General features: G+C 43.2%; 1 protein-coding gene across 1 annotated transcript; it reads left to right on the top strand.

Moving 5' to 3' along the window:
- The first annotated feature begins 7 nt into the window (after positions 1 to 7).
- On the top strand, positions 8 to 26,520 carry arhgap44a (Rho GTPase activating protein 44a). Its single transcript, XM_069148990.1, is given in 23 exon segments — positions 8 to 275; positions 10,771 to 10,810; positions 11,502 to 11,621; positions 11,754 to 11,830; positions 12,025 to 12,136; positions 12,321 to 12,397; positions 12,514 to 12,628; positions 12,823 to 12,891; positions 13,084 to 13,165; positions 13,559 to 13,686; positions 13,869 to 13,980; positions 14,455 to 14,536; positions 14,722 to 14,802; positions 15,951 to 16,064; positions 16,171 to 16,262; positions 16,800 to 16,983; positions 17,940 to 17,957; positions 18,064 to 18,252; positions 19,371 to 19,554; positions 19,556 to 19,884; positions 21,009 to 21,154; positions 21,262 to 21,663; positions 23,416 to 26,520. Coding segments are annotated over 23 exon segments (2,961 nt in total). The 5' UTR covers positions 8 to 222; the 3' UTR covers positions 23,571 to 26,520.
- Positions 26,521 to 27,672: the final 1,152 nt, after the last annotated feature.

Below are 27,672 nucleotides of genomic sequence, written 5' to 3'. Positions count from 1 at the left end.
GGCGAGTATAGATGTAAAAAAAAAAAAAAAAAAAAAAAAAAAAATCTTTTGAAAAGATGTAATCGTGGAGTAAGTTTTCGGCGTTGGCAGCTTGCAATGAGGGAAGGAGAATATGGCAGATTGGATTTTGAGCTGCGCCTCTGTGGAGGACGGACCATTATACTACTGAGAGAAATAATGCGGAATATTTCCCCCCATAGGTGTTAACGCAGAACGTACAAGATGAAGAAGCAATTCAATCGGATGCGACAGCTCGCCAACCAAACGGTGGGAAGGTAAGCAAACCCTTTCAGTGCGCTATTCTCGCCGGGCCAAGTCAAAGGGAAGAGAAGCCCTCTGTATGGTCACGATAGGATGTTAATCACATACATGCAGATATGGTTTCTTTTATGTGTTCTTTGGGTGAATATGTGGGTTACACAAAGATCAGTGCAGTCAGGGGAGCAGAAGAATGCCCCATGTTCAATCAGCCTTATGCGTAATAACCATTGGAAGAGGCTACCGCAGAGGCAGCGTGTAAGCGCATTGCCCCAGCAGCAACAACCTGCCCACGGAAATGCATTAAATATAGACAATCGCAGTAACACAGACAATCACACAGAGGCGACCACATTTTTTTTTTTGTGACAGGTTATCACTTTTAGAGTATGACAAAAAAATGATATTGTGAATTTATGTCGTGATTAAATTTACCTCCTCTCACCGAACCTGTCAATAGGTGAACGTGATGCAGACGGATGCGGTGTGGGGCTGCGACGTGAGGGAAAAATGGAAAAAGGCGCAATGTTTTCATTACGCAGTCAGCTGTGAGGAGGGAAGCACCTCCTAGGCGTGGGTTATCAAGTCTGCGAGTCGTAATGCGCATCTACCACTCATCTATGCGTTTTTTGGAATAAAAATGATTAGATTGGTACCGTTTAAAAGAGATGGTTTTATCATGCCACTGTAGTTCCCTGAAAACTGACTAAATGAGAGGTTATGGAGGGATTTTCCACTCTCTTTTCCTTTCCACTCTCCCTCTATGGACTTGCCCAGCATCTGGGTGGTACTGAAATCCCCCCTCCCCCTCTTCAGGAATGGATGCTTTTTGACCTTTTACTCAGGTCCTATGGGTTTACCATTCTTCCCCCACCCTCTGCGTTCAAGGAGAGCAGCTTGTCAGGAGCACTGGGCCAGAAGGTGTTCTCTGCTCAGCACCTGGGGATTAAGACCATGCCTGGGTCATTCAGGCTGTGTGAGTGGCTTGCATTTAGAAGGAGGGTGGGGGACACACCTTGCAGGCTCTGTTTGTGCTATCATTGTCATTTACCCCTTCGGTTCAGGCTGCTTTTTCTCACTGCAGTCTTTTTTTTTTATAATCATTGCTGTGTGTGACTCATTAGAGAGTGTATGTGGGTGTGATTCTGGATCCGTGTGTGGGCAGTCAGGTTGTATAGGCCTGAGAAGATAGGGCACTTCTTGGTTGTGTGTGTTTGTATGTGTGCATTTGTGCAGCCTTATTGAGTGCATTCCCTACATGCAAGTGCATGCTGGTGCTGTTGCGAGTATAATTCTTTTCACACTCCACTGCCTTCTGAAGCTGTCTCACAGCAGCAACATGTTAAGTTGCTCTGCCTGTACCACAGAGTCATAATGAGCCACAGAATTCTCCCTAACATTCCCGCCCCCCTGCTAATTGCACCTATGGCTCACAGCAAGGACCGCCACTCTCCAACCCTCAAATCAAAGCATAATTAGAATTCCATGGCTGACCATTGCTTCATAATAAGGGAACCCTCTGCGACACTACATTTAATTTGAGCTTTGGGGCAAGAAGTAACAGGTCTGACCCTGTGGTGACCTTGAGCCATGTCAAACATTGGCATGGCATGCTAATGGTAAGAGGAGTAGCCAAAGATCTACCATCTCAAACAACCAGGGCCAGCTTGATGACAATAAAGCAAGGCCACAAATGACTGAGGGAAAAACTTCTTGTTTATCCTTTTTCCCTCTCATCACAAGTGTTTTATACTGCTAGGAAAATAACAATATGGAGGTGTCTGTGCTCCAAAAAGGTAAGCATGCTGTTGTTGTTTAGGGGCATCCTCTTTTCATTGTTGCAGACTGTCCCCTTTTCCCCCAATGATAATTCGAGGTGTTGTGCTGAGGCATGGTTCAACTGCGGGGCCATGTTTGAGCAGCTCTTCCGTTATGTTTAACCGTGAAGGCTGAGCATGTCCCTTGATATTAACCGCCTACACAGCGAGTGTGTATGCATATATTTATGCAGTGGCAGTGTGCTTGATGCACATGCATGCATGTTCAGGTCCCACGTGTCCTTGTACCCACTTACCTTTGTGTGTTAGTGCGGGATCAGTGGGTGGACAAATGTGTGTATGTGCAGATTAATGAGGCATCTTAATATAGGCATTCACACAACAAACATTCATATCATGTAACAATCCTACTATCCTTCTGCTTCTGTAGAAAGGAGTAGCGAAGCACTAAAACACTGTTAATTAACATTTTCAATCCGAGTAATTCTTCATCTCGCACTCACCGAGGTTTCAGATTCCCTGTTCTGCTGATTCAAGCTTCAACCATCTTCACAGAGGAGCAGGGTTACTGTGTAGGTTTGAACCTTTGACCTTAAGTTAATAATCAGTCTCTTCAAACCAGCTCAACAAATCAAGAGGAGGCACAAATGGACTGCATGATTTAATAACAAGAATGTTTGAATGGGCTGGTGTATGTATTACCATAAGATGTTATAACTGAGATTTTTAATCTTGTATTAGCATCTCTGTCGTGGCCTGTCTTTCTGCATCCTTTTGATGTTGATAGTGAAGGTCTTCCTTCAGTGGGGGGTTGGCGGTCAGGTGTGCTGTGTCAGCATCCCTCTGCTGCTGCTGCCGCCGCCGCTGCCTGCCTGCCTGGGTGAGATCCATGTCATGTGACCGCCAGCTTGACCAATCACCTCTGCGGAGCAAGACTCTTAGTCTGAAGGGTGTGCAGCCATGCATACTCTATAGCTAAGATAAATGTGCTAGGGTACAGTGGGAGAGACAACACAGTGTCACAGCACTGTGAAGTGGAGGAAATTAATTTGTTTGTTTTCATTTTGTTTTTTGTTTTTTTGCTAAAGCATTATTTTTCAGCTTTAATTGAGGCCTCGGTGTTTTTGAAGCTCTTTTAGTGATGTTACAATCCATTTAAAGGACTGGTGAAATCCACTTAGGTATTTGCATGCCTACAAAAAAAGGCATTGTATTTTTTTATGCCTTCATGCATGCTGAAGAAGCCAGAAAAAGATTACATTGGTTCAGCCAGCTCCCACCCTCCATTTCTCTTGACCTATTTCTCTATTCCCAACTCACTGCCCTATCTAGGTCTAAGACAGGCTGGAAAAAAAATGTCCATGACACAAGTCTGTAAGAAAATGTTGTGTCGCACAATAAAAATTCGCACACAAGAATAAAATAGAACTTTTTCCGCCCCAATATCCCCGTCTCTACCACGTAACGTCGTGACAACTCTCACCTCCCCCTCTCCCATTTTCACACTGTGCATCACTCACCTGTATGATGTTCACCAGTGCCACTATAGTAAATGCATTCTTCCTGCCTTGAGGGTAGGCTCTATAGCTCCCCACTCCACAATGCAATTACCAGAAAATGGCAGCCATTTGTGGGCTGACAGCAGAGTTGTAGATGCTTTCACTCTCCTTCATCATCTCTCTCTCTCTCTCTCTCTCTCTCTCTCTCTCTCTCTCTCTCTCTCTCTCTTACTCTGTGTCCGTTTCTCTTCTGATGCAGTAGAGGAATGCTTTGCTGATGAGCCTGCATGCCGGCCCTTAGGACATTTGGAGTGACAGAAGTGGTCATACAGAAAATTTAAAGGACCGTGAAATCAGGCAAGAAGAAGAAGGGGACATGGAAAAGACGATCAAATATGTCTGTTAATGTGTATGAGCCTTCTTTAATTTGATGCCGGCAAAAAGACAGAAACAAGAACATGGCCTTGTAAACAAATTTCTGTTGGCATGAAAATTAACTGTCCGTGCCTGTTTTTACATTCAGCAGAGCATTAACACAGCCGCACTTGACAAGAATGTGTGCCGGATTGTAAAAGAGCATATGGTTGCTGACAGGTAACATGAGATGCGGGAGGCAACCTGTTGCATCCCAATGCAGCATCCCTTCCTCTCCTGTCTCTCTCTCTCTCTCTCTTCTTCCTCCACCTCGTTGCCTCACTGATTTTGTGAGTCGGCAGATGACGACGACACTGTGGAAATCTCAAGGCAGTTGATTCACAGCTCTTCTGGTTTCACTTTTGTCTAGTTTCCGTGATCACATGGTTAAAACTGGAAAGTACACTAGGCATAATTTTAGGGCCCTTTCATGATTAGAGTATTATGAAATGTTGAGGCATCAGCAATCAAAAATGAGCCAGTACTTGTGGCTGTTTGTGTAATTTTATTGTGCCATTCAGTGCTTGTATACGCAGCCCATGATAACCCCCCCCCACCCACCCATAACCCCATCAGTGCCTTTCAGAGACAGCAAATTACAGGGTATGGTCGTGATAAAGAGCCTTTGTCAAGGAGCCATTTTGGCCATCAAAAGAGAGATGATGTAATATCAAAGCGCTGGTTCTCCCTTTTTATGTCGCTGATTCCCTCAAAAGACTAACCTCTTAAAGAGCCCCTGTACCACTGGTCTGCTAAAACCTCAGATCTGCGGTATTTTAAAAGCACATAAAATAACATATCATACAAAAAGCTTTAGAAATGGCTGCTTAATCTCATTCGACTCAGATTCTCATTTATACTTAGTTTTTTCTGTTTCTCCTAATCAAATTGATGCTTATTGACGTGGGTTTAATGATTTCCGTGTGTCACAGGTGTCAGGGTCGACCTGGTGTATTGCTCATGATCTCATCTCCAACAGGAAGAGACCTCGGGGCTTAACTGAAATACAACAAATGAATCGGATGTAATTCGAGCTGAGACATTCAGAAACAAGACAGCGTATAAAGAAGATTTAATATAATCCTCAAACATCCTATTTGACAAATAACTTGTTAGACATTAGTGCCGAAATACCAAAATCCTCAAGTTTAAATGTTTTGGTTTCTCAGGCTGTTTTTGCAATGAAATCCAGAATACTGAATTAATACATCAACCAGTTTTTTTGTCATCTGTGTTCCTTATAAAAAAAGAAAAGCATTATCCTGTTAAAAGCAGTGTTATGTAAAGTTAATGCAACAAACACTTTCAGAAAGCAGTTACTGATTTTCTCGCACAGTGTTAAGTTCTCTGCTTATAAGTTTCCTGAATATTAAGTGCTGTACAAGCCGAGGACTTAGCTGCTGTACATATCGTTATTTCAGCTAATAAACGGCTGTAAATAACAGGAGCTATACTAAAGTGGCATTGATGTTAGAAATAACTAAGTTCTCCGAAGCAGACTTGTGACTCTCTGTCAGCATGGCCACTTCCGTCCATTCAGGAATGTCAATACACTCAAAACAGGAAGCACCAATCCACTAATAACAATTTCCTGTTTGGTTTATTGGTTTCATTACTAGAGGTTTTTTTTTTTGTAGTTTTTCTTTTCTTTTCTTTTTAATTATAAAAGATAACTCTCCATCCATCTCCTGCATCTTGATAAAGTCAACGTAGAATTTTTCATTTGCTTTGGTTGCTTGGAAACGCTCATTTGGGATTAGCTGTTTCATCACATTCGTTTGGCTTTGCCAGATCACTTGGTGAAGACATTTATAGATTTGACAGAGGAACATGGCTTGTTTTCTGTCATGGCCCGGTTTCATTGCTCATTGCTGATTATCTTGCCTGGACATTTGACATCATTTAGGTGTGGCGTGTGTGAGTCTGGGCTGACGACAGGTGTAAAACCACAACTACTATGTCCCAGGGCCTTTTATGGAAATTATTCACCATGAATAAAGTTATTAGAGATAAGTCACTGCTTGTGTTTCCAGTGAAACGTTACTGAATGCTGCAGGCTCTCTCTCTCTCTCTCTCTCTCTCTCTCTCTCTCTCTCTCTCTCTTTTTCTGTCTCTCGCTCTCGTTCACTCCCTCTCTGGACATATGTGTGTGTTGTGTGTGTGCGTGTGCATGCTTGTGTGCGTGTGTGTGTGTTCACTCCTCTCGCAGTCATTCTTGCATACTTGACAGAACTGTGACCTAGTTCGCTGGACAACTACAGTAAGTGGGTTTCTCTGTTTTAGTAACCTCGTATCCCATCTGCCCCGCGCCTCGTCATTCGGGAGGAGACCGAATGGGCCCCCGGCTGCACGACAGAGGTCTGGAGAAAAACAAAAAGCATTGAGTGGAGAGATATGGAGAGCGTCTCCAGCACAAACGCTGCTGTGCTGTGTGTGTGTGTGTGTGTGTGTGTGTGTGTGTGTGTGTGTGTGTGTGTGTGTGTGTGTGTGTGTGTGTGTGTGTGTGTGTGTGTACTTGCGTGGCTGACTGTTTTTCATGCCAGCACTCCAGGGCATGTGGTGCCTTGCTGAGGCCCAGGGCCACCATTCTGCTCCACTACCCTCCCCTTGCAGCACAGGACGTAGCATCTCGCGCAGCTCTTCCAGGCCTCAGAGCGACGCCTTCTTTAGCCAGGCCAGCAGTGTGAGCAAACCAGAGCATGACCGCTTTCTTTTTGATACGACAAAATTTCTGATGGACTGAAATTCTGCAGCAGCCGACAGTTGTCTCGGTACCGACACAATATGTTCAAGACTATGGATGCTATTTTATTCCGATTTTGATCGTGTCAACATGGATCATTCATGCTTTCATAAACGTTGGACAGTGCTGTGGGCTGAGGATGCAGCTGTCCAACATTAACATATCTCCAGATAGAAGTATTTATTATATAAGATATGTGCAGCTGAAATGGTCAGCTGTGTATTTGTTGCACATTTTACCTGGAATGTTCAAGGTTTCTGGGAAAATACACACAGTAAAACTACACACACGTGCTCAGATGTCCTCAACAGTATCAGAACTTTCTTCCTCTTAGCCCTTTGTTAATGTTGTCACCAGAGACAGAGTTATACAAAGGGTTGCAGTTGATCTTTCTATGTAAATATTGTCTCAACAAATTTGTCTTCCTCTAGTCTCTACGGTCGTCCTTGTTTGCACTGCACAGATTTGAAGTCCTTCCCGCCGGTGTATCACAGAAACAAACAAGATTTTGTCAGTGTTTAAAAGAATTTTTATTATTTCACATTCAGTTAATTAATCTGTGTATTTATAGATGTCTGTGCACGCGTTTGAGCGTGTGTGCCCGTTTGTATTGAGTCATCAGCAGCTCCAGGTAAAGGAATGCCTGCATTGTGGCAGATGGTTGGCATAAACCTGGCAGTGTTTTCCTCCCCCTCCAGGAGCACACCCGCCCACACGGCTGCCAACTCTCCCACGTGTTTACTTTCCTCCCAGGGCTCAATCTGCACACTGTTTACTGAGAGGAATATCTTTCCTCACCTCCAAACTCTCCCTCTGGCTACAGCTTCACATCAGTCTCCATACAGCCAAGACACTCTTAAGTATAGTATCTTAAGTATAGTATAAGCCCCCAGTATTCCAGCCAATAGGCGGTGCCGTTTTTTACTGTGTGTCCTCTCGGGCCGATTATGTATGATGCTGCTTTCCTCAGAGGAAATGCTACCATCTGAAAACAAACAAGCTCGTAGAATAAGACATCTATTTCATGTCTGGGTCATAATGGCCAAATCAGCTGTGGGCAGTGAGAACAGTAGATGTCTGCGATAAAAAATTTTATTGCCTTGTTTTAAACATCAAAAAAATTGTGATTTTACCTTTTGATTTGTACTGTATCTTTCCTCTCTCAAGCCCAAACCATTACAAAAAAAAACCCACTTACAAATCACATGGAGATCAGGTGACCAAGTGTGCCATTTTATGTGGGACTGCACAGGATTTTTATCCAGAGTTCCACATATTGATTGATGCTAGTTTTCAAAAGTCATGCTGCAGGACAGACACTTTTCTTAAATCTGGACATGCAGCTTCAACAAAGACATGTTCACTGACACCCAAAGATGATTCTCAGACAGATCCAGAAGCGAAAATAACTCTCCTATCCCACTGTGCAGCATCCCAATCGTACACGCCAGCAGACTGTGGTAGTGAGCTTTCGAGGCAAAAAAAAATGAGGCCAATGCGGAAGTGCCACGAAGTGCAGTACAACTGAGGGCCGCAAGGGGTTGATCCAAAAAAAAAGTTCCAGCTCCATAGACTCCCATTAAACGTCTCTCATTAAATACAAAGCCAGTACATTTTTCCACAAGTTATTTTGGTGTTGTTAGCTAAAGTCCCTCTCTCTTTATAGTTTTCTGGCGGTCCATCTGAAAATAATTCTGTCATTAAATTACATTGTAGAAAATAGGCCTCAAAAAGCTGTGCTTTTGGAGAGGGGGGCGGGGTGGGGGTGGGCGTGTCCATTTGATTGACAGGCCAATCAGATCAAGTCAGAACCACCACTCACTCCTCCCCAGCCCATCCAAATATGGTCACGTCTGCCTCCAAACCGCTCCGAACTACCAAGATGGCCACAGCCAAAATCCAAAATTGGGGCCTCATAACGGCCGATTGTTGACGTCACTGTTGGTTGCTGTTTGGTGAAACTTTAGCCTCCACTTATGCTCACTGTATTTATGCCTACTTAGCATGTGAGTTTGGAAAGTTGCATTCAGATAGAATACATTTGTTTAGTCCTTCACACTTTAATGGCCTGACCTTTAACCTGCATCGTCCATTGTGTGTTTTTATGTTCTAAATTGGATAGACATCAAAATTTTAGACGACCTCTCAGAATTGGTAACATGTTCCATATTTTCCTATACACACACACTCTTTGCCCCACATTTGTTGGATTCTAGACACCCGCACTGGAGATAAAGAGAAAGAGTGATAAAATTAGTTTAAACTTTGTCGCATATGCAGCTGTAATGTTATTAAGAAAGTTTGATGGTTTGGCTTATCAGTAGCTCTGCACATAGACAGTCAGCCTCTGGTTATTAATGTATCTCTGGCCAATCAGGGGAGGCACAGTAACAAGCTCCCAGTTGCACCGCAGAACTCCAGCGTATACACTCAGCGTGGAATATTTGCGAAAGTCTTATGGTGTTTTATAGACTGTTGGGGTGTTTCAGTAAAAATGTGCCAAACATTAGTGCATCGCTCAGGTTATTTTTGTCCCCGCTTTTGTCATGAAATCAGCAATGTGCGATCACGGTAATCTTTACAGATCATGCCAGAAATCTCTCACTTTGCTGTCATTCTCGCTCTCACTTTTAGCCCCGCACGCCCACATTTCCTGTATTTTTCCTCCTAGCTCAGTGAGTTGAGCTGTTTTCCAAGAGGCTGGCTGTGATTAGATCCACTGGTACATGATTTGACCCAGTTCCCATGGCTCTATGCTCATATCTTGGCTCCTGAGGCCAGAGATGCTAATAGGTGACATCATTAAAGCCCAGCTCTCTGTGGTCAGTGTTGATGTATAGAATATGTATAAACAATTAGACTTAATTATTTTCTGCCACTGTCAGACTATGATTATTTCAGAGCTGTCATGCTGTGTGTTACGCAGACTTGATGACAAGGCATCATACATGAAAGAGCATTTCAGTTATGCGCTACTGATTTATTTTTGATGAATAATAGAGCACATTCTCCTATACTCCCATAAATTCAGATTCATTATTTGCGATTGGCATTGACATGGTTTCAGGCACAATCACAGGAAGAGGCCGTGCAGACAGGAAGGGGAAGTGGCGAGGGAGCATGCGTACCAGTGGGTGGTTGCTGGGGGTCAGCGGGTGTGGTTTTAACTCATTTTAAGAGAGTGTCTACCTGCCCGATCCCTCTCTGTCAATCTAAAGCTATTCTTTCTGAGCAGGAAGTGTTGTTATCCTCCACTCTGGCTCCTGATTGGTCCCAGATGTTGTGTATTTTAGGCATTGGAGTTTGTTTTGGCTTGAATTCTAGAGAACAATATATAATGCAACAATATATAATCTTCTTAGGAGACAATTTGCTTATTTTATCTTTTCTTGAAGGATTTTAAGCGGCATGTTGAGCTCTAATGGGAACAGTCCTAGCTGAAAAAGGACTAAAGTCTTGAAACATAAGCTGTCTGAGCTGAGCTGACACCATATTTGCGATATCCAGTGGTTTGCTCTTTTCTGGGCTCGTGGCTCATTCACTACTCCGGATGAGTAGCTTTATCTGCTTCATCGGCATTGCAGCTCTGCCCTTTCCTTCGGATTTTAGCTAAGTCCCCATCTGCTGGATTTACAATGGGCTATGATGCTCCTCAGTGGGAATTGGCATTGTTATGCTGTTGTTTTGTATTGTCTACGACTTGCATTCACATACACACACACTCTAAAAAGCAGGTATGTGTTTTCTATATCCAATGCAAAAGAGAATTTTTGTAAAGACACCTCAGACTTTTGACGTGTCTGAAATGGCTGTGACATGTCATCGTGAACTAAAAGAAATAGCCAGAATAATGTCTGATGTCATTTTTCCATATGCTCTCCAGTTAAAATATTTGAGTTTTCTCGATTATATGTCATCAGAAAACAAAAATTCATGAGAATATGGATACTTCAAGCCCTGGATTGTTTCAATAGAAAGAGGCGTGTGCAATGTTTCTCGTGTGCCGTTAAAGAATGCAAATATTCATGTTGCCTCTCCCTTTGGCTTCCCTAACTCTTTCTCACTTTTATCTTTACAGGGCAGAAAAAACAGAAGTGTTGAGCGAGGACCTTCTACAGGTGAGCTGTGGTATCACGTGGGTGTGTGCGTGTGTGCGGTGTGTGTGTGTGTGTGTGTGTGTGTGTGTGTGTGTGTGTGTGTGTGTGTGTAAGAAAGGAAGACATCACGACAGTGTTAGATTGATTAAATAACGGCCTCTACAGTTAGTCCTCGTTCATGCTGTGTTATTTTAACAGGTGCAAATATTGTGATTATGTTGACTGTGTATGATGGAGACGATTCTGTAATTCCAAAAGGCACATGTTACATAGCTCTGTATGCAGCTTAATCACAAAGTCCTAAATACAACTAAAGGTTATTTTTATCGTCCGCTACTTTTAGATTGATCAATTAAGTTTATCAAATTTCAAACATGATGGAAAATGTTCATTGGAAAGTCCCACCAACTTAAAATCACGTAATTGTCTGACAGCCTAAAATACAAGAATTGTATGAATATATCAGTGATGTTTATATTTATACAAAATTATTGCAAGAACTACAAAACCAAAGTGGACGTTTTATACGTGTGTGTACTGCCAGTCTGTTGTATGATCGTAAAGAAAGCAGCAGGGTTTGATTTATGATGCTGCATGACAGATGACAGATGTAATTATACAAGGCTGTGTCTGTGGTAATTCGTAGGCGTGTGTGTGCATGGGGATATTCCAAGCTGTGTGTGTGTGTGTGTGTGTATGTGTGTTCTTCCAGGTGGAGAAGCGTCTGGATCTGGTCAAGCAGGTGTCACACAGTACTCACAAGAAGCTGACCGCCTGCCTGCAGGGTCAGCAGGGCACTGATATGGAGAAGAGATCTGTCAAGTCACCTTCTGTGAGTTCCTGCATCAGTTTCTCAGACGCTGGCAGCTGATGGAAACCTGATACAATGAGTGACAATGACGTGTGAATATTTTACAGTTCTTACAGAAACCTTAGTGACTTCATTATTTCTCTCTTCTATTAGAAAAAACTGCCGCTCACGATCCTGGCGCAGTGCATGGAGGAAGGAGCTGCAGTGTTGGGGGATGACTCTCTTCTGGGGTAACTAACTACTAACTCACAAACGTCCCTAGCACACACACACACACACACACACACACACACACACACACACACACACAGTCAACTTTAATTATTGATCTGGCTATCGAGTTCTTCTCTGTCCTCATTACCCTTGTCCGCATTTTAATTGTATTTGATTGCGTGTGACTTTGTGTTTGGCTGTCACCAAACAGAAAGATGCTGAAGCTGTGCGGGGAGACGGAGGAGAAGCTGGCGCAGGAGCTCATTCAGTTTGAGTTCCAGATAGAGAGAGATGTGGTGGAGCCTCTCTATATTCTTGCTGAGGTGAGCTGGCACTGACACGATTATTTAAAAACGGTATTGCTAAGCTGCCCTACAGATCTTTACTTTTTTTCCAAATGCTAATAATAGAAAATGATATGCACGATATGCAGTTCATTTACATAAAAAGGTTTTCAGTTTAATTCTCTGGGCTGACTTTAAATGTCCACCTAATTTCCTTCCGTAGGTGGACATTCCCAACATCCAGAAACAGAGGAAGCACTTAGCTAAACTTGTCCTAGACATGGACTCAGCACGGACAAGGTGAGGAGCTTTCACATTTAAGACCAAACCTGCCCTTGTTCATTTATTTTTAAGATTTTTAAAATATGACATATCCAATACAGTGTCTTTTTTTTTTTTTCTTTGATTGGCCATAGATATCAGCAGTCATCCAAGTCATCCAGTCACCCAAGCACTCTGCAGCCTGGCGCCAAGTCCGAGTCCCTAAGAGAAGAGATGGAGGAATCCGCCAATCGGATGGAGATTTGTAGAGTGAGTCATCAATCAGAGCAACTCATATTTGATGCCCTCCCCCAGCTTCTTTTTCTTTCCATTTGAATTATAACCCTCCTGCATCTATCAGACAGAAATGAACCACATTGCCTGGATGATATTACAGATGTACTTTGGACTGTAGTCACATCAGTTCTTAAAAGATGTTTTTTTTTCTCCGCTCTCTTTTACAGGATCAATTGTCAGCTGACATGTACAATTTTGTGGCCAAAGAAATAGACTATGCAAACTACTTCCAGACAGTAAGTCAGTTTCATCAACAAAATTATGATCTCAAAAGGAAAATCAAATAAATCTTCATATTTCTTTTCCTTTCTGGAATTCATATAGTTGTTCCCATTTAATCACAGGTCTCAGTAAACATTACTTGTATTCTATGATGCTCACTCGTCATGGATTGTTTGTTATAATCTCCTCTCCCTCCCTCTCTGTAGCTGATAGAAACACAGGCAGAATATCACAGGAAGTCATTAGAGATTCTTCACAGTGTCCTGCCCCAGATTAAAGCTCACCAAGGTGAGTCATGCACTGTGTAGAGGTGTGTGTGTGTGTGTGTGTGTGTGTGTGTGTGTGTGTGTGTGTGTGTGTGTGTGTGTGTGTGTGTGTGTGTGTGTGTGTTTCTGTGTAAATCTGCACCTAAAGCAATATCAAGAGAGTAAGTAAAAGAGAAGTTAATAGCCCTGACATGTCACAACCTCATTAAGCAATAATTATGCACCTTAATATAATTAACTATGGTTAGTTTACGGTTGCTAAATCAAATAAGGGTCTTCAGCATCACATTTTCCCATTAAATTCCAAACTTTATATACAGAAATTGGTCGAAAGTCCTCTAGAGGAAGATGGCAGATGTGATGAGTAGGTTTGTTGGTACCTGTGTGTGATTCTAGTTGCTGTTTTGTGTTGCAGAGGCGTGGGTGGAGAAGCCATCATTCGGCAAGTCTCTGGAGGATCACCTGAATATTAGTGGCAGAGAGATTGCCTTCCCCATCGAAGCCTGTGTCACCATGCTGTTAGAGTGTGGCATGCAAGAGGAGGTAGAGGGAACAGACACATACTGTACACACACCACTCGTACATTTTGTTGCATGTTGTTGTGTGTATGCCTAGATCTTTTTTTCTTAATGGACTGAAAATATCTGCCTGTGTCAGATGCCCAAGTCACATTAGATCTGATAATTACACATCATTATGTGTTTCCTGTGTGTTGGGGCTGTAGGGCCTCTTTAGAGTGGCTCCATCAGCCTCCAAGCTGAAGAAGCTGAAAGCCTCGCTGGACTGTGGAGTTCTCGATGTGCAGGAGTACTCCTCCGACCCACACGCCATCGCAGGTGAACTACACCCACACAAAAGTCCATTTCCATAACAACAACCCCTACACTCTGTCATTGTTAGTCAGGAAGAAAACAGTAAATATTTTTGCCTCTGTTAGTTTTGTATCATATTTTCTCATGCTGTGGAAAGTTCATTTGTAAGATGCAAAAGTTTTTTGATTGATTTTGGACAGATGGGGAAGATGTGATTCTTTGGGCGAACATAACAGTTACTAAGCACCCTTCATCAGCTCTGCCCTCGGTGCTCTTTTCCCAAAGGCGTTCTCTTGAGATATTGCTGTCCATTTCACATATTAGCATGAAATCTGTGTTGAGCAATCTGAATCTGGCAGCAGCACTTGCAGCAAGGGCCTGCTGGAGGGAAGTGGAGATGTGGGGCATGGGCTTGTATACTGAGGAGAGAAAACAACACTGCGCTGATCTCAAAAAGCTCACCAGTTTTTACTCTTTCCTTGTTTTTCTCACCCACAGGGGCCCTGAAATCATACCTCCGTGAGCTCCCCGAGCCATTGATGACCACTGAACTTTATGATGAATGGATTCAGGCCTCCAAGTAAGTTGCTGTTCTCTTATTAAAAGTATTTTCTTGAATTATGCCACTGGCCATGATGAAAAGTAGAAAGTAGTCCGAAGTCTTCATATAGAGGCCCTAAACTGCCAAAATGAAAAATGGTGGCATTTATTAAGTGGAGCAGCAGTAAACAATAATGATTTTTTTTTTATTTTTTGCTTCCACAGCATTCAAGATATGGACAAGAGATTACAAGCATTAATGACAGCTTGCGAAAAACTCCCCACAGACAACTTGAACAATTTCAGGTCAGTTGCTTTCTCTGGTTTTCTGCCCATTCGTTTGTATCATGGCAAATTTTTCAGTGCAGCCCTGCTATTAACATAGAGGAAACTGATGTAAGATGGTGTGTCAGGAGAGCAGGTTGATATAAATGACCCAAAACCAAGCCTGGACAACATCATCTAACTAAAAACCCCAGTGACATCCTTTCAGCCCTGAAAATTTCAGCTCTACTTGTGCCACCTACAGGAGAGAAAAGTGACAGCAGCAGCAGGTTTGAACTGCAGACATGAAAATGGCACCGCCAACAGCCAAGGAAATAAATTGATTCTGCAGTATTGACACTTTTGCCACCTGTATCACTTACTGCCTGCAGGTGGCAAGTTCATGCTGCTGTTATTACTTTATATTTCGAAACAGTAGATGGTAAATGTTAAAAATTATAACCAAGCTTTGCCTTTAGAATCTGCAATATGTTAAAAAAAATAGTAAGTTTATAAATCAGTTACAATAATGTGGCTAAAAGCAGAGCATCAAATTTGTTAGAAGATGCCAAGCGGCAACCTACCGAGACTTCACCCACTGGATTGTGAACAGACGTTTTGAAGCCTTAAGTCTGGCATTTTGTTTGTCGTCATTTTGGTTTGTTGGTGCCTAAAGTGACCATATATGGATGAATTGAGGCAGAGTGAGCAGTGGATCTGACTGAAACCCGACAAGACTATACCACTCCACCTATACGGGAAACCTGATTGCACTCTGACCTGTCGATCAAACCAGATAAGCCCACAAGCATACCACATTTTGAGGTCTAATATCTAGTTATGTATAGAGTTGTACTCCGATTGACCACCGGAGCACTGATCAAAAGTAGTGGTTTTACTGAATGGCACCATCATGACCTGCGGAAAAAATTTACTGACTTTTATATCATGAGAGAAGCTGAATGGGAGTCTATGGAGCCAGAGGTTTTTGAAACCAACCCCTAGTGGCATTCAGTGGTATTACACTTTAAGGCACTTCTGCATTAGGTTAAATTTTCAGACCCTGAAGCTACGTCCATTTTTATATACAGTTTACGGAAGAAGCATTTAGCTTAGCAACATGTCTGACAAAAATGGTCAAGAAGGTCACAAGTCCCTTTTAAACAAACCTCTTTTATTCAATCCTGCAGATATCTAATCAAATTCTTGGCCAAGCTAAGTGAGTATCAAGATGCAAACAAGATGACTCCTGGTAACATGGCCATTGTCCTCGGACCTAACTTACTCTGGACACACACGGAACCGTATGTATTCTTAACTCCTACTATTACTTTATTATGCCCGGTTGGATTTGTCCCCAAACTAATCACGTAATGATTTTACTGTAGCTCAGTTCTCTCGTCTTTTCAGGAACATGACAGAGATGATGACCACCGTGTCCCTACAGATTGTTGGCATCATTGAGCCCATCATCCAGCATGCTGACTGGTTCTTCCCTGGAGGTTGGGATGACATACTATGTATGTCATATTGTAATTGGGCTGGGAACCACATCTATTTTTACTGGTCTTCTGTCACGTTTCTTAATGGACCTTTGCAAACTACAGACAAGACCTGTAATTTGCCCAGTTTTGTTCAAATTTTGATCAAAGTAACATCTGAAAAATCTTGTGGTTGCAGAGCTGTGTATCCTCTTTTTCCTTTTACCCAGCCCCATATGAATATGATGATTTCTTGTGATCCTTCCTCTGTCCTACCATATAGCAAACCAGCCATAACACAACAAAAATATACATAAAAAGACTTCACTCTAGATAGACCACAATGCATAATGAATACACGTATTAGTCACTCTATGGGCTAAAACAAAATTAAACAAAGAAAAGCGTTACTTTCTCTAAAATAAATATTAAATATGACCATTTCAATACTGTATTTGCTTTGAAGGAAATAATTTTAGTGTACTCAAAACACACACACTTATAAAAACTGTAAATACAATATACTATTTGCTGATTGTGTGACTACTCCTCCCTCAGAGATTGAATTCAACTTGACAGGCAGCTACGGCAGCCCGATCCACACCAACCACAACTCCAACTACAGCTCCATGCCCTCGCCAGACATGGACCAGTCCGATCGCAAGCAGCAGCACGACCAGAGCCGACGCCCACTGAGTGTCGCCACCGACAACATGATGCTGGAGTTTTACAAGAAAGATGGGTATGATGCCAAAGTGTGCTCTTCTGCTGCCCACCTCTCACTCCGCTTTCATCTCTCTCCTTCCACCCACGTCTCCACTCAGGCAACTGATATTGAATTCTTCTGTTTGATGAGAGCAACACGTGCACATTAAAAACCCATTAGCATTGTGGAGTATTTACACATCCTGCAATCTGAAGTTTTCACTTCAGTGAGCCAGAAGCCTGCATAGGCAACAGTGGTGATCATCTTACTATATGCTGCATCTCATACAACTACACCCCCTATTATCAGGCTTCATCAACAGGAAGCTGGAAACCGGTCTCATTTGAATACATGGGGCTGAATTGCCTTGAGTGGCATCGTCTCTATGGCAACAGGTCTCTGATGGAGAGCTGCTGGCTAGCTCTTTTTTTTTTTTCTTTCTCAGGAAATACTTCCCCAATCCTATCCTTCCATCCTCCCACACCCAGCTCCTCGTTCACAGTCTGGCGAGCGCGTCACCTGGCCTGAGTCATTCAACCAGCCGGTGGAAAATCACTGCAGGAATTAGAATTGATGCCTTTGACAAAATACCCCATCGAATTAAGAGAGAGAGAGCTGTAATATTGTAGGCATCGATCTAAATTTGTGTATCAAATAATCAGCCACTATTCAGTATGTGGGGACAGAAAATAGCTTTTATCTATTTCAAGTAATGAGTAGCTTAGAAAAAAAAAGCTTCTGCTGTATCTGTTGTGTTTGTGTTTTTCTAAGATTAAACAGGTTTAATTAGAAAAAAAACTGTAATTGGCATTTGGTAGATAAATGCGCACTGGTCATGTGGTCAGACATCCTCTCACCTCTGGAACATCCCTACTGCTCCTCTCATCTCCTTATCATATACACTGAGTGGTTTTAGTCTGGGATTGTGAACCACTTGTGCATTACTTATGACCTCATATCCCTTTTGCCTCTCTTCTCCCCTACTAACGCAGCATTAGGAAGATACAAAGGTACTGTATCATTCCTTTTTGCCCCACTTCTTTCCTGACTACCCTCACTCACTTCTAGTGCTTTTGTTATCATCATACATGACTCTGTACATGTGTGTGCCTCCAGTATGGGCGTCCGGGTCATGGATACCTCCTGGGTGTCTCGTAAGGGTTCGTCCACGCTGGTGCGAAAGGCTTCCTCCACCCCTCCAGGCATGCAAGGCCCCGGCTCTCCCGCAGACACGCTCATCCCCGAGCAGCCCGGAGAGCTCGCCACCTCTCCGTCCACCACGCCGCCGCCTGGAGAAAGGATTTGGTAAGTCACCGTGGAAACGCTGTCCCTTTTCCCCCTCCTCTCGCGTCCAGTCCTGCTCATTTTTATTGACATCATCTTCACCAACATTACCAGCTCTCTGTGATCAAGAGCTTTGGCTCTGTCAGTCATACCTCCATTAACCTGCAATGCCTCTCTATTCAGATCTCATTGTATTATATTGATTTCACACTCTCTACATTACTTAAGTTTTCCCTGAGTCCCTTTGTCAGGTTTGTGTCACTGTGGGTAAAATCTTTAAAGTAATAATGACACGTTTTGAACTTTAAAGGGTTTCAATCCAAATACTCCATGGAAGTTTTGTTTCTGTACATGGCACTCAGCTTCCTTGCGAGCATGCTAATATATCCAGTATCCCATTGCCGTGGCTTGGCTTTCTCAGCTTTGGTCGTGAATGATTTCTTTTTCTGTTGACACTGCGACTGATTTCACCATTTTTTGGTACCATTATCATAGTTAAGCACATGAATAATCACCTCATGGTCACTGGCTCTGCCTGTGTGGCAGACAAGAGATAATATGGCTTCTGGCTTGGCTGGCTTTCCCCTCATCTCCTGTGGCTCTTTCAGCCATTGAAAGGGTTTTGTGTCTGTTTCACGCTGCCCTGGGCTGACTGCAGGACCTGTGATGCAAACAAGTCATATAGGATTAGGGCCGATAGGGTTTCTACATCCAGCAGTGAGAAGATATTCAGTCACCAGCTCAGCTTGACAGTACTGTAAGCTACAGACCAGCGCTTTGGCTCCAGAGAAAGATCCTCACAGCTCGATGCAGTGTGCAGACACAAGGTGATCACAGAGGAAGTCCTACACACTGTATTCTTTTCCTTTGGCAATACAACTTTCTTTTCTTTGCTGTTTTTTTGTGCTTGTCTTCGTATTTGCACTAAGCTGACTGTGTGCTAAGCTTGGTGCCCACTGCCCACCCTAAAATGCAATTTTCTTTCCATTTTTTTCCCTCCTGTTTTTGGCTACGGCCCGACTAACACACTAACACACCCTAATCATCAAAACAGCTTATCCTATATCGCTCCAATGCGTTTCCCTGTTCTGTCACTAGAGCTGTTTCTTTTGTGCTGTCTATTTTCTTGATATCTACAGCTCAGACAACGTGTCGCCCAATCGGCCGGACACCTCTCATGCCCACCCACCCCCAGGGGAGGACCGGCCACCCCCCCCTTACCCAACCTCCTCATGCCACTCTGGCCCCCACCACTTCTATCCCAAACCTCCCCCCTGCGCTCGCCCCGTGGCACCAGGCCCCGAGTCCCAGCCCCCCGGCTCACCCCCCGCCCCCGCTGCGCTGGTCTGGCTTCACTCCTCCGGCCCCGCCCCCTTCCTCCTCTTCCTCCTCGTCCTCCTCGTCACTTGACATCAATTCGAACCCCAAACCTAGCTGTCTGCACTTCCCCAAGCACAGCCCGCCTGGTGACATGTCGCATGCCCCCCCACCAGACACTAATGCCTCGCCACTCTACATCAAAACCCCCTTGGTACTAACCCGCCATGACCAGACCTTTGGCAACCCCCCTAGCCTCCCTTCGTCCGCGCCCCCGCCCCCGCCGTGGGCTGCCTGTCCATGTGTCCGAGAGAGAGGACCCCCCAGGCTGTCTAGGTAAATACAACACACCCAGGCCACTATGGATGCATCACAGTGGCAGCTGTATTTCTCCTCTAGCTCGCTGGCTCATGTTTTCTTTTTGCTTTTTCCCCCTCCCTTTTCAAGTTACATACCTCAGATTCTGTGACATTCAGGTTGTCCGGGGATGCCTGTCACGGGGGTTGCCTAGCAACCAAGGATGTTACTGGCTTATATAGCGCTCAGTTTGATGCTGGTTATGTAGCAGACGATGCAACAATTTTTACAAACTAACACAGAAAAAGTCTCGCTTTTAAGGAACATTTTCGAGGTTAGTAATGCAGTGCGCTTTCAGCAATTATGGCCTGGTGAGCAGTGCAGTACAGTATAGAATATTTTCATACAGCATAAGCATCTTGCAGCTACTCCCAAAGTGCTGAGTTTGTATAGAGTGACTCTTGCAGCTTCCTGACTCATAAAGGCTTCAGTGTTACAACCACACAGGACAGTGTGAATCATTACAGCAAATCTTTGTCAGCGGTCAGAACAAGCTCGCTGGATAATGCTCCTCCTTGAGATCTGGCAGCTCCACGATGTGCCATTCACATGGCTTATTTGTTGAAGACACACGACTCAAAGGAACTGCAGGAGATTGCAGTTAATGGGAGGTCACATAATCCTAAATGTGACTCCGACACTGAAAAATGGGGGCTCCTTGTGGGTATATATCCATATGAATCAAGTCTTATATTTGCAGCTATTATATTCATAATAACAACACAATTAATATTCTGTACGACAATTAATGCATAAAATGCAACACGATGAAGGCAAAAGCATATTCAATAAAGAAGGATAAAATAGAATGAAAAGATTCAATGGGGCGCTGTTTGGTCTGTAAACATTCACCGAAAGAGATTTGACTTGCTTCTCTTGAAGTAGCCTTGCTTGATATCGTTTTCTTGGATTCCAAAAACTTCTAATGTTGGTAACCATGCAATTAAACACAGTGAAACAGTGATGGTGATGATTGTGGCAGTGGCTGTTGTGACACTGAGGTAATGTCCACGTGGTTTACAAACGGTCCAAAACACTTCAACACTCACAAATATACTGTGTCTGATACGATTCCAATACTAATGTCCGCCTGTCTTTTTCAGTTCATTGAAGAGTAAAGAGCTTTCCCCTATAATTGGACACAAAGCCATCCAGGTGGCAGGTCCAACAGTCCCCCCCAGCAGCAGCCCTCAGAGCAGCAGTCAGTCTCCCCACTCCACAGAGCACAGTCCACACACCCTGCGCAAAGGTCAGTCCCTCTCAGTCTGAACTTATTCTGACTTTCTTAAGTTTAAAAGGATCTTTTTTATATATATTAGCAGAAAGCTGTAATATGTCTGTGTCCTGTGTTTCCAGGTTCCAAGAAGTTGGCCCCCGTGCCTCCCAAGGTCCCTTACGGCCAGTCTGGAGGGATGTCCGATCAGTCCACAGGTCAGCCGTCACCGGTCAGCCTGTCCCCCACACCTCCCAGTACCCCCTCCCCTTATGGACTGACTTGTCCTCCAGGGCAGGTACCCCCGTCCTCCCCTGGGCAGACCCCACTGGGGGCCCCCCACTGCCTTTCGTCCCCACCGTCCCTGACCGGGACGCTCACCAAGTCGCGGCCTGCCCCTAAGCCCAGGCAGAGACCCAGCTTGCCCCCTCCTCAGCCGCCCACAGCCCCCCCGGGGCTCACTGGTCCGGCCATGGCCCCAGTTCCCCAGCCCCTGGAGCAGGGCCTCCTGGATGGACTGTCTCCTGGGGAGAGCATGTCTACAGGTAAACATCAGCCCTTGGCAACAACACCCCCACCCCCACCGCCACCTCAGGTGGGGCTGCAGCGGCCCTCTCTCAGACTCGCTGTGGCTCTGTCCAATGGAGACGGTGGACGAGTGTAGGACTCTGTAGGACATAAAAGATACCCGTCCCCTTTATCGACTGTTCCCAAACAAACGGCTGAATGAATAAAAGTTGCCTTGTAGACACAGATGCCTGAGAATGAGAACATGTAAATATTAGCATTTTTGTGCTACCGCAGCGAGCAGACCTCCTGACCTTTGAATTCATTGCTTGTGTTATGTGATGATGTTTCTGGGTAATGTGTGGAAACATCAGAGAAGCATAGCTCGTCCTGCTTGTATGGAAGTTGCCATTAGATTCATCATGTGCTCTCTGTTTTATCTGTGTTACCCAGACCCCCACTCGGCAGAGGTAGGTCAGAGGCTTACGCAGTTCACACCAGTCAAGTGTCTCTTACTGTGTAGCAGGCGTGGAAACCTAGCCAGACAAACCCCACAGTATATCTACAGTATGATGTTCTGATGATGAGGTGTTCTGTCAATATATACCAGTCGTTCTGTCACTTTGTTATATTTATCATTCTCTTGTTCCCCCTGCTACTATTGTGTACCTTGCAGCTGTGTGAGGCCAGGGATTCAGTGTGGGCTAAGTGTGAGGGGGACTTTTAGGGTAAGCCAGACCGCCCCCCGCCCCATGCACTCCATCTCACTGCCTGGCCTCGTACTGTGGATGCCTCTGGGGTCTCCTGCAGCCTGCCTCAAACTACCTGTAGCTCTCGATTCAGAACATTTTCTCTATTCCTTCTTAGCAGGTTTGTTTCTTTGCACTGCGTTGTAGTTCAACCAAAATGCATGGCTTAAGGACTTCCCAGAGTGCACCACACTGCGCTCACATTGCAGACGCCATCGCTTACAAAGGTCCATCTTAAAGCCCCCCTTCGTTTTGTTCCCCCATTCTCAGCCCTATGCTGGCAGACATCCCCCTTCAACGCGCCTGCCTCTAGTATCAGCGGGCCGCAGGTAACCCTCACTCTTCCTTTGGCAGGTTCATTGCTTTTTATAACCTCTGCTTCCTCTTACTACACTTCCACGCTCCATTTCATTCCTACACAGGAGTAGTCATCAGTCTCTGTTTTTCCAGTAAATGGAGCCGCACATTAAAATATCTATATTTTCGGCAAGTACTATATCAAATCCTCATGAGATATCCATCGTTACTTTACGGACACTCGGTGTCTTGGTGCCATTTTTTTCTCCACAGAGTTCCACACACATCTTGTTGCCTCTGTGTTGGTTTACCTGGCCATTGTTGTAAACGTCTAATGTGTCATTGTGCAGTCATTTTGACCGATTATTGTATTTTACCTGACAAAATACCTGTTGTTGTTGTCTCAAAAGACACAAAAAAAAAGCTGTGACATGCTACTACACGAGTCACCACCGGGTTCGCTGGTGTGACTAGCACCACACTGAAAACATCCCTGTGTAGAATGTGAAGCACATGTAATCTACTGATTCCTCCATTCAGGGCAGATATCATATGCCACTTACCATGAGTTCAGACTCAAAACGATTAATATTATTTCTGCTCTCTTCCATTTTTTTTACACCTCATTATCATTATCATATGCCCCCTCCTCCTCCTCCTCTTCCTCCTCCTCCTAATGCTCATCATTACCATTTCCACTATTCTGCTCATCACACTCACCTCTCCCATCATGCTCACCATTAGATATCTTCAATTATGAAATCCCCTCCATCAATGTCAATCTGGACAGCCTCATCGATGAGTTCAGCGGTGCCCCCTGCAGGAGGTCCATGGCAGTGACAGACTCTCCAGAGGGGGACACTGTGCCTGAGGAGGAGCCCCAGAGCACCACTCTATGACCTATGACCCCCAAGGCATCATTTACCAGCACCCCTATGGCTGTACAAACTCTTTAAGTGCCGCCATTAAGTTCTGATGGAAACGCCAACTGGCCTCGCCAATGCCCACCTGAAACCAGAACATGAACCCTCATCTTTTACAACTGCTCGCTAGTACATTAATGTGACTACAAAGAAAACCACCGAAATGCCATAGTGGAGGAACAGTTGCCTTTAGGAGGAAAGACTGGAATATAGATGAGTATTACATTATTATTTTTTCAATTATTATTATTTTTTTTTTTTTGCTTTGGTCATCTTTGTTTTTTGATGCAGTGCTCTGTATCTCTGTGTATTTTTCAATCTTTTCTTTCGCCTTATTAGAACATGCAATCAAATTGCAATATGATGTTCACAAGTTGTACAACTTTTGGTTAGGGAAACTCAGAGACTGACATGGTTATAGGAGCAAAGCCCAGTCCTCAGGGTGGAGCAGAGAGCGTAATCTGGTTACATATCGCTCACAGGGTATTCGAGCTTTGCGCACATTAGCAACATGCTGAGCCCTCCGAGTCAGGCTTTGCATGCAGGATGAAAAATGTAATGCAGTTTTATTCTTAGTGTCACCCTCCCTCCCCAGCTTTACTTCCCCTCTTCAATCACAGATTACAAGTGTAGTTTTTTGTGAAACATTTACCTTTATATAGGCAAACTCACTTTAACTCACTTTATACCAGCACAGTATGAGAAGAATGTGATTGTAATTCAAGTTTTTGTACTTGCATCAGTTACTCAGTTAGGAAGAAAGCTCCATGATGTGTTTGCATGACGAGCTGATGTGATCGACCTGCTTCTGACTTTGTGTGAGTGTAAGTGTTGTTTTTCACCATGGAAAGTAACTTTAGATCCCCACCCCCACCCCCCGACCCCTGTGCCGTTACAGTTTGATGATAATGGATGGATGACTTCACTGCCTTTAGGTTCGTATGAGTCTCTCTTTAAACTTTGTTTCAAGTGCTTCAGGTTCAGTGACCTTTGACCCCTAGTGTAAATACAAAGACTGTACATAGATTGATGTATATAAAGCTGAGAGGAAAAGTATATGTAAAATGCATATCTGGAATATATAATAATAATAATAGATGTGCTGATATTTATCGTGTAGAAAATGTAATGATTAAAAATTTGATGTTATTTTTGTCCCTGCACACAATGAACAGGTTTACTGTAGATTCATAAGTTTTCACTTTAACTCCAACCAGGTAACTACGATGCTGCAGCAGAAATGCAAAATGTTGTTTCTGCTTGGAATCAGTTCCAATTCTGTCTCCTTTGCTTTGACTTCGGACATGGAGCACTAATGAGTTACACACCGATACCCTATCTTTTCATCATTCTTAAAGCTTTTACTTCAGCGATTCTGTGTAAATAATCAGATTAATTTGAACCCACTTGGACCATTTTATTGATTTGTAATGACGATAAATGTAGTCCCATATTTTTGGACTGACTATGCTAAGTCTAGAAAGCATATAGTCAAATTTGGCACACGTCTAAATTCTGAAAAATGTACATCCTTTGTTATTCTCACCCCAGAAAATGAATTAGAAATGATCAAATTCACTAGATAACAGTTGCTGCAGTGTCACTTTTTTTAAATCCATACAAAACGTCGTAGGACAATAATTTTGTTGATTAAAGTGCAATTACAGTGTCTACTGATCCACCTCAGTCCAAGTAGTGGTCAGTTACCCCTCCCAAACCTACAGAAGCCATTAATTTCATTACCAAGTTGTTGTTGTTTTTTTAAAGTGTGAATTAACTTCTGACTAAATGAATTCTCTATGAATCTCTCTCCTAAAGTGATCTATGGTAATGCCACAGTGTGTGTTCTCAATGGATTATGTTTATGAAGATTTTGGTAATGTTGATTATATTGATAGTTGTGGTAATTATTTGACAACAATTGCAAGTGCCCTCACACTGGTTGTTTTTTGGAACTATATAGGCATAATCAATGTGTGCTTGAGGATTTTATTTTCTGTGCTGGATCCATACATTTCTAAGAGGAGGCAGGGGTATCTCTGAATGTGACAAGCTCAGATTTTAAACGCCTGACTTTGTAATAACTAACAGGGCAAATGGGAGTTAGTGTTTGAATGAAGGTTAATTCAGGCCTGTTGGCATGTATTATTACCAGTACAGGGCAGTGTTACTGTAATGCTTTTGTGCATCATAACTGGAACTTACAGCCACCTAAAAGCATGCATTCATATTCATTATAGGTGTGATTATTATGCTGCTTCAAGGGAAAAACAAACATCTGTACCCCCTGTACCCGTGTCATACTTTCATCACATGTCTAATTTTTGTCAGTAAATGAACTCTACAGCAACCTTTTGCACCAAATGGTACACTGATATATTGTTTTATTACGCATTTCAACTACTGTAGGGCTGGATTTCCTAACTCACCTCATCACTAAGTATGTTGGTCTAACATGAAGCCCAGTTTGTTTACATTTTGTGTGTGTGGGTTTAGGGGGAAAGCTTAAATGAGGAAAAAAAAAAAGGAAAACATGAAAAAGTGTCATGCATGCGCTTAGATAGTCTTTTGATAATCCACATTTTGTGTCAATCACTGTCTTTTTAGGGATTGTAAGAGGGGGTAACATGAACAAAATGTATAGATGGATTCTGGAGAATGTGGATCGCAACAAATGGTCCTTTGTGGGGTTTTTGAGCAATACGGTGGAGGAGTGGAAGTTGCCTGTGGATGTACTGCCTCCTTCTGCTTTCACTACTGATGTACAAACAAATCCTGCCGCTTGTCAAGCCCACCATGCCCACCCCTTCCTCCTCTGCTTAGCATATCAAGTGGAACACAGTGTGTACTGTGAAGCCTACCTGCAATCCTTATCAGAATGTCAGAAATAAATATATATATATTAAACTCTACATTTTTAATAATCTCAACTGGTTAATGTGGGTTTTATTGCTTTTTTTTTTTTTTAAATATCATTTTTAAGTTGGACAGTTGATGATCTTTGATGACAGATATTTATTTATTGAAGTACTTCACTTAATAACAGTTTTGAGGTTCTTATACTTCTCATAACTTGAGTGTTTCTGTTTTCTGCTAATTAATACTTATACACCACTTCTTCTTTTTTTTTTAAGAAAAACGTTGTTTTTACTCTGTTATATGGATCTGACATCTGTTTATGACCTTTTTTTTTTCAAAGAAACAACATCTAGCTGGGTTCCATTGTCATGTTTCAGATGTCTGAGTTGTCAGCAACTCTATCAAGGACAACTCTTCCTCGTCATATGTTTGAATTCAATAACTTTTAGACCCAAATACGTCCAGTAGGCTATCTATAAGTCCAAAAGAAAGAAAAACAGGTGCGTGTATCTATTTTATCTTTATGATCCAAGTACATCTTCCACCACTGCCTTAACCTGTATGGCATATAGCAAGTGCATACTAATCTAGAAACTTGAACACCTGTTTAATTTAGCATTTTCTCACTCTTGATGCTGTCATAATTTCAGCACTGTTATCTCGTTGCCTTGGGACTTTCGTGCAGTTATAACTTTATGTTCAATGAGGGCTCTTCCACTGATATGAAAACTACCCACAAGAGTATGATCTAAAATGTCAGATTCATCAAATTAAATAAATTATTATTATCATCGTTAAATACACATGTTGACAAACCAGGTACAGCTGAAAAGCAGACATTTCATGAGGTGTGTAACCTGCATGACTGGCCCGGCAGGATCGCTGAAGGTTTGCCACAGGGGGAAACTAGGAGTGTACACGTTTGACTGGATGGTGGTGATACTGACACAAAGCTCATTCCGAGAGCCAGTCTTAAATTTATGAATCTCCACCCTTGGCAGGCTAAGTAATGCAGTGCAACTCAAGAGTAGTCAACATTAGTTGTCTTTCTACTACTTGCCACATCATCTTGTAATGGTTATATAACTTCCATGTTTTCTCATTTTAAACCCAGGTCTCTGTGGCCTGTCTCAATCTGTATTCTGATGGAGTTGGTAGTAATCTAATGCTACAGTTGAGCAATGTCTCTCCTTACAGCCAGGCGCAGCTCATCGCTATC

The sequence above is a fragment of the Embiotoca jacksoni genome, unplaced genomic scaffold, assembly GCF_022577435.1.
Source record: "Embiotoca jacksoni isolate LCO1_2020_lvr unplaced genomic scaffold, fEmbJac1.0.p SCAF_15, whole genome shotgun sequence".
NCBI classification, from domain to species: domain Eukaryota; kingdom Metazoa; phylum Chordata; class Actinopteri; family Embiotocidae; genus Embiotoca; species Embiotoca jacksoni.
Note: the sequence above shows the minus strand (reverse complement) of the source record. Positions and strands in the feature narration are given on the sequence as shown.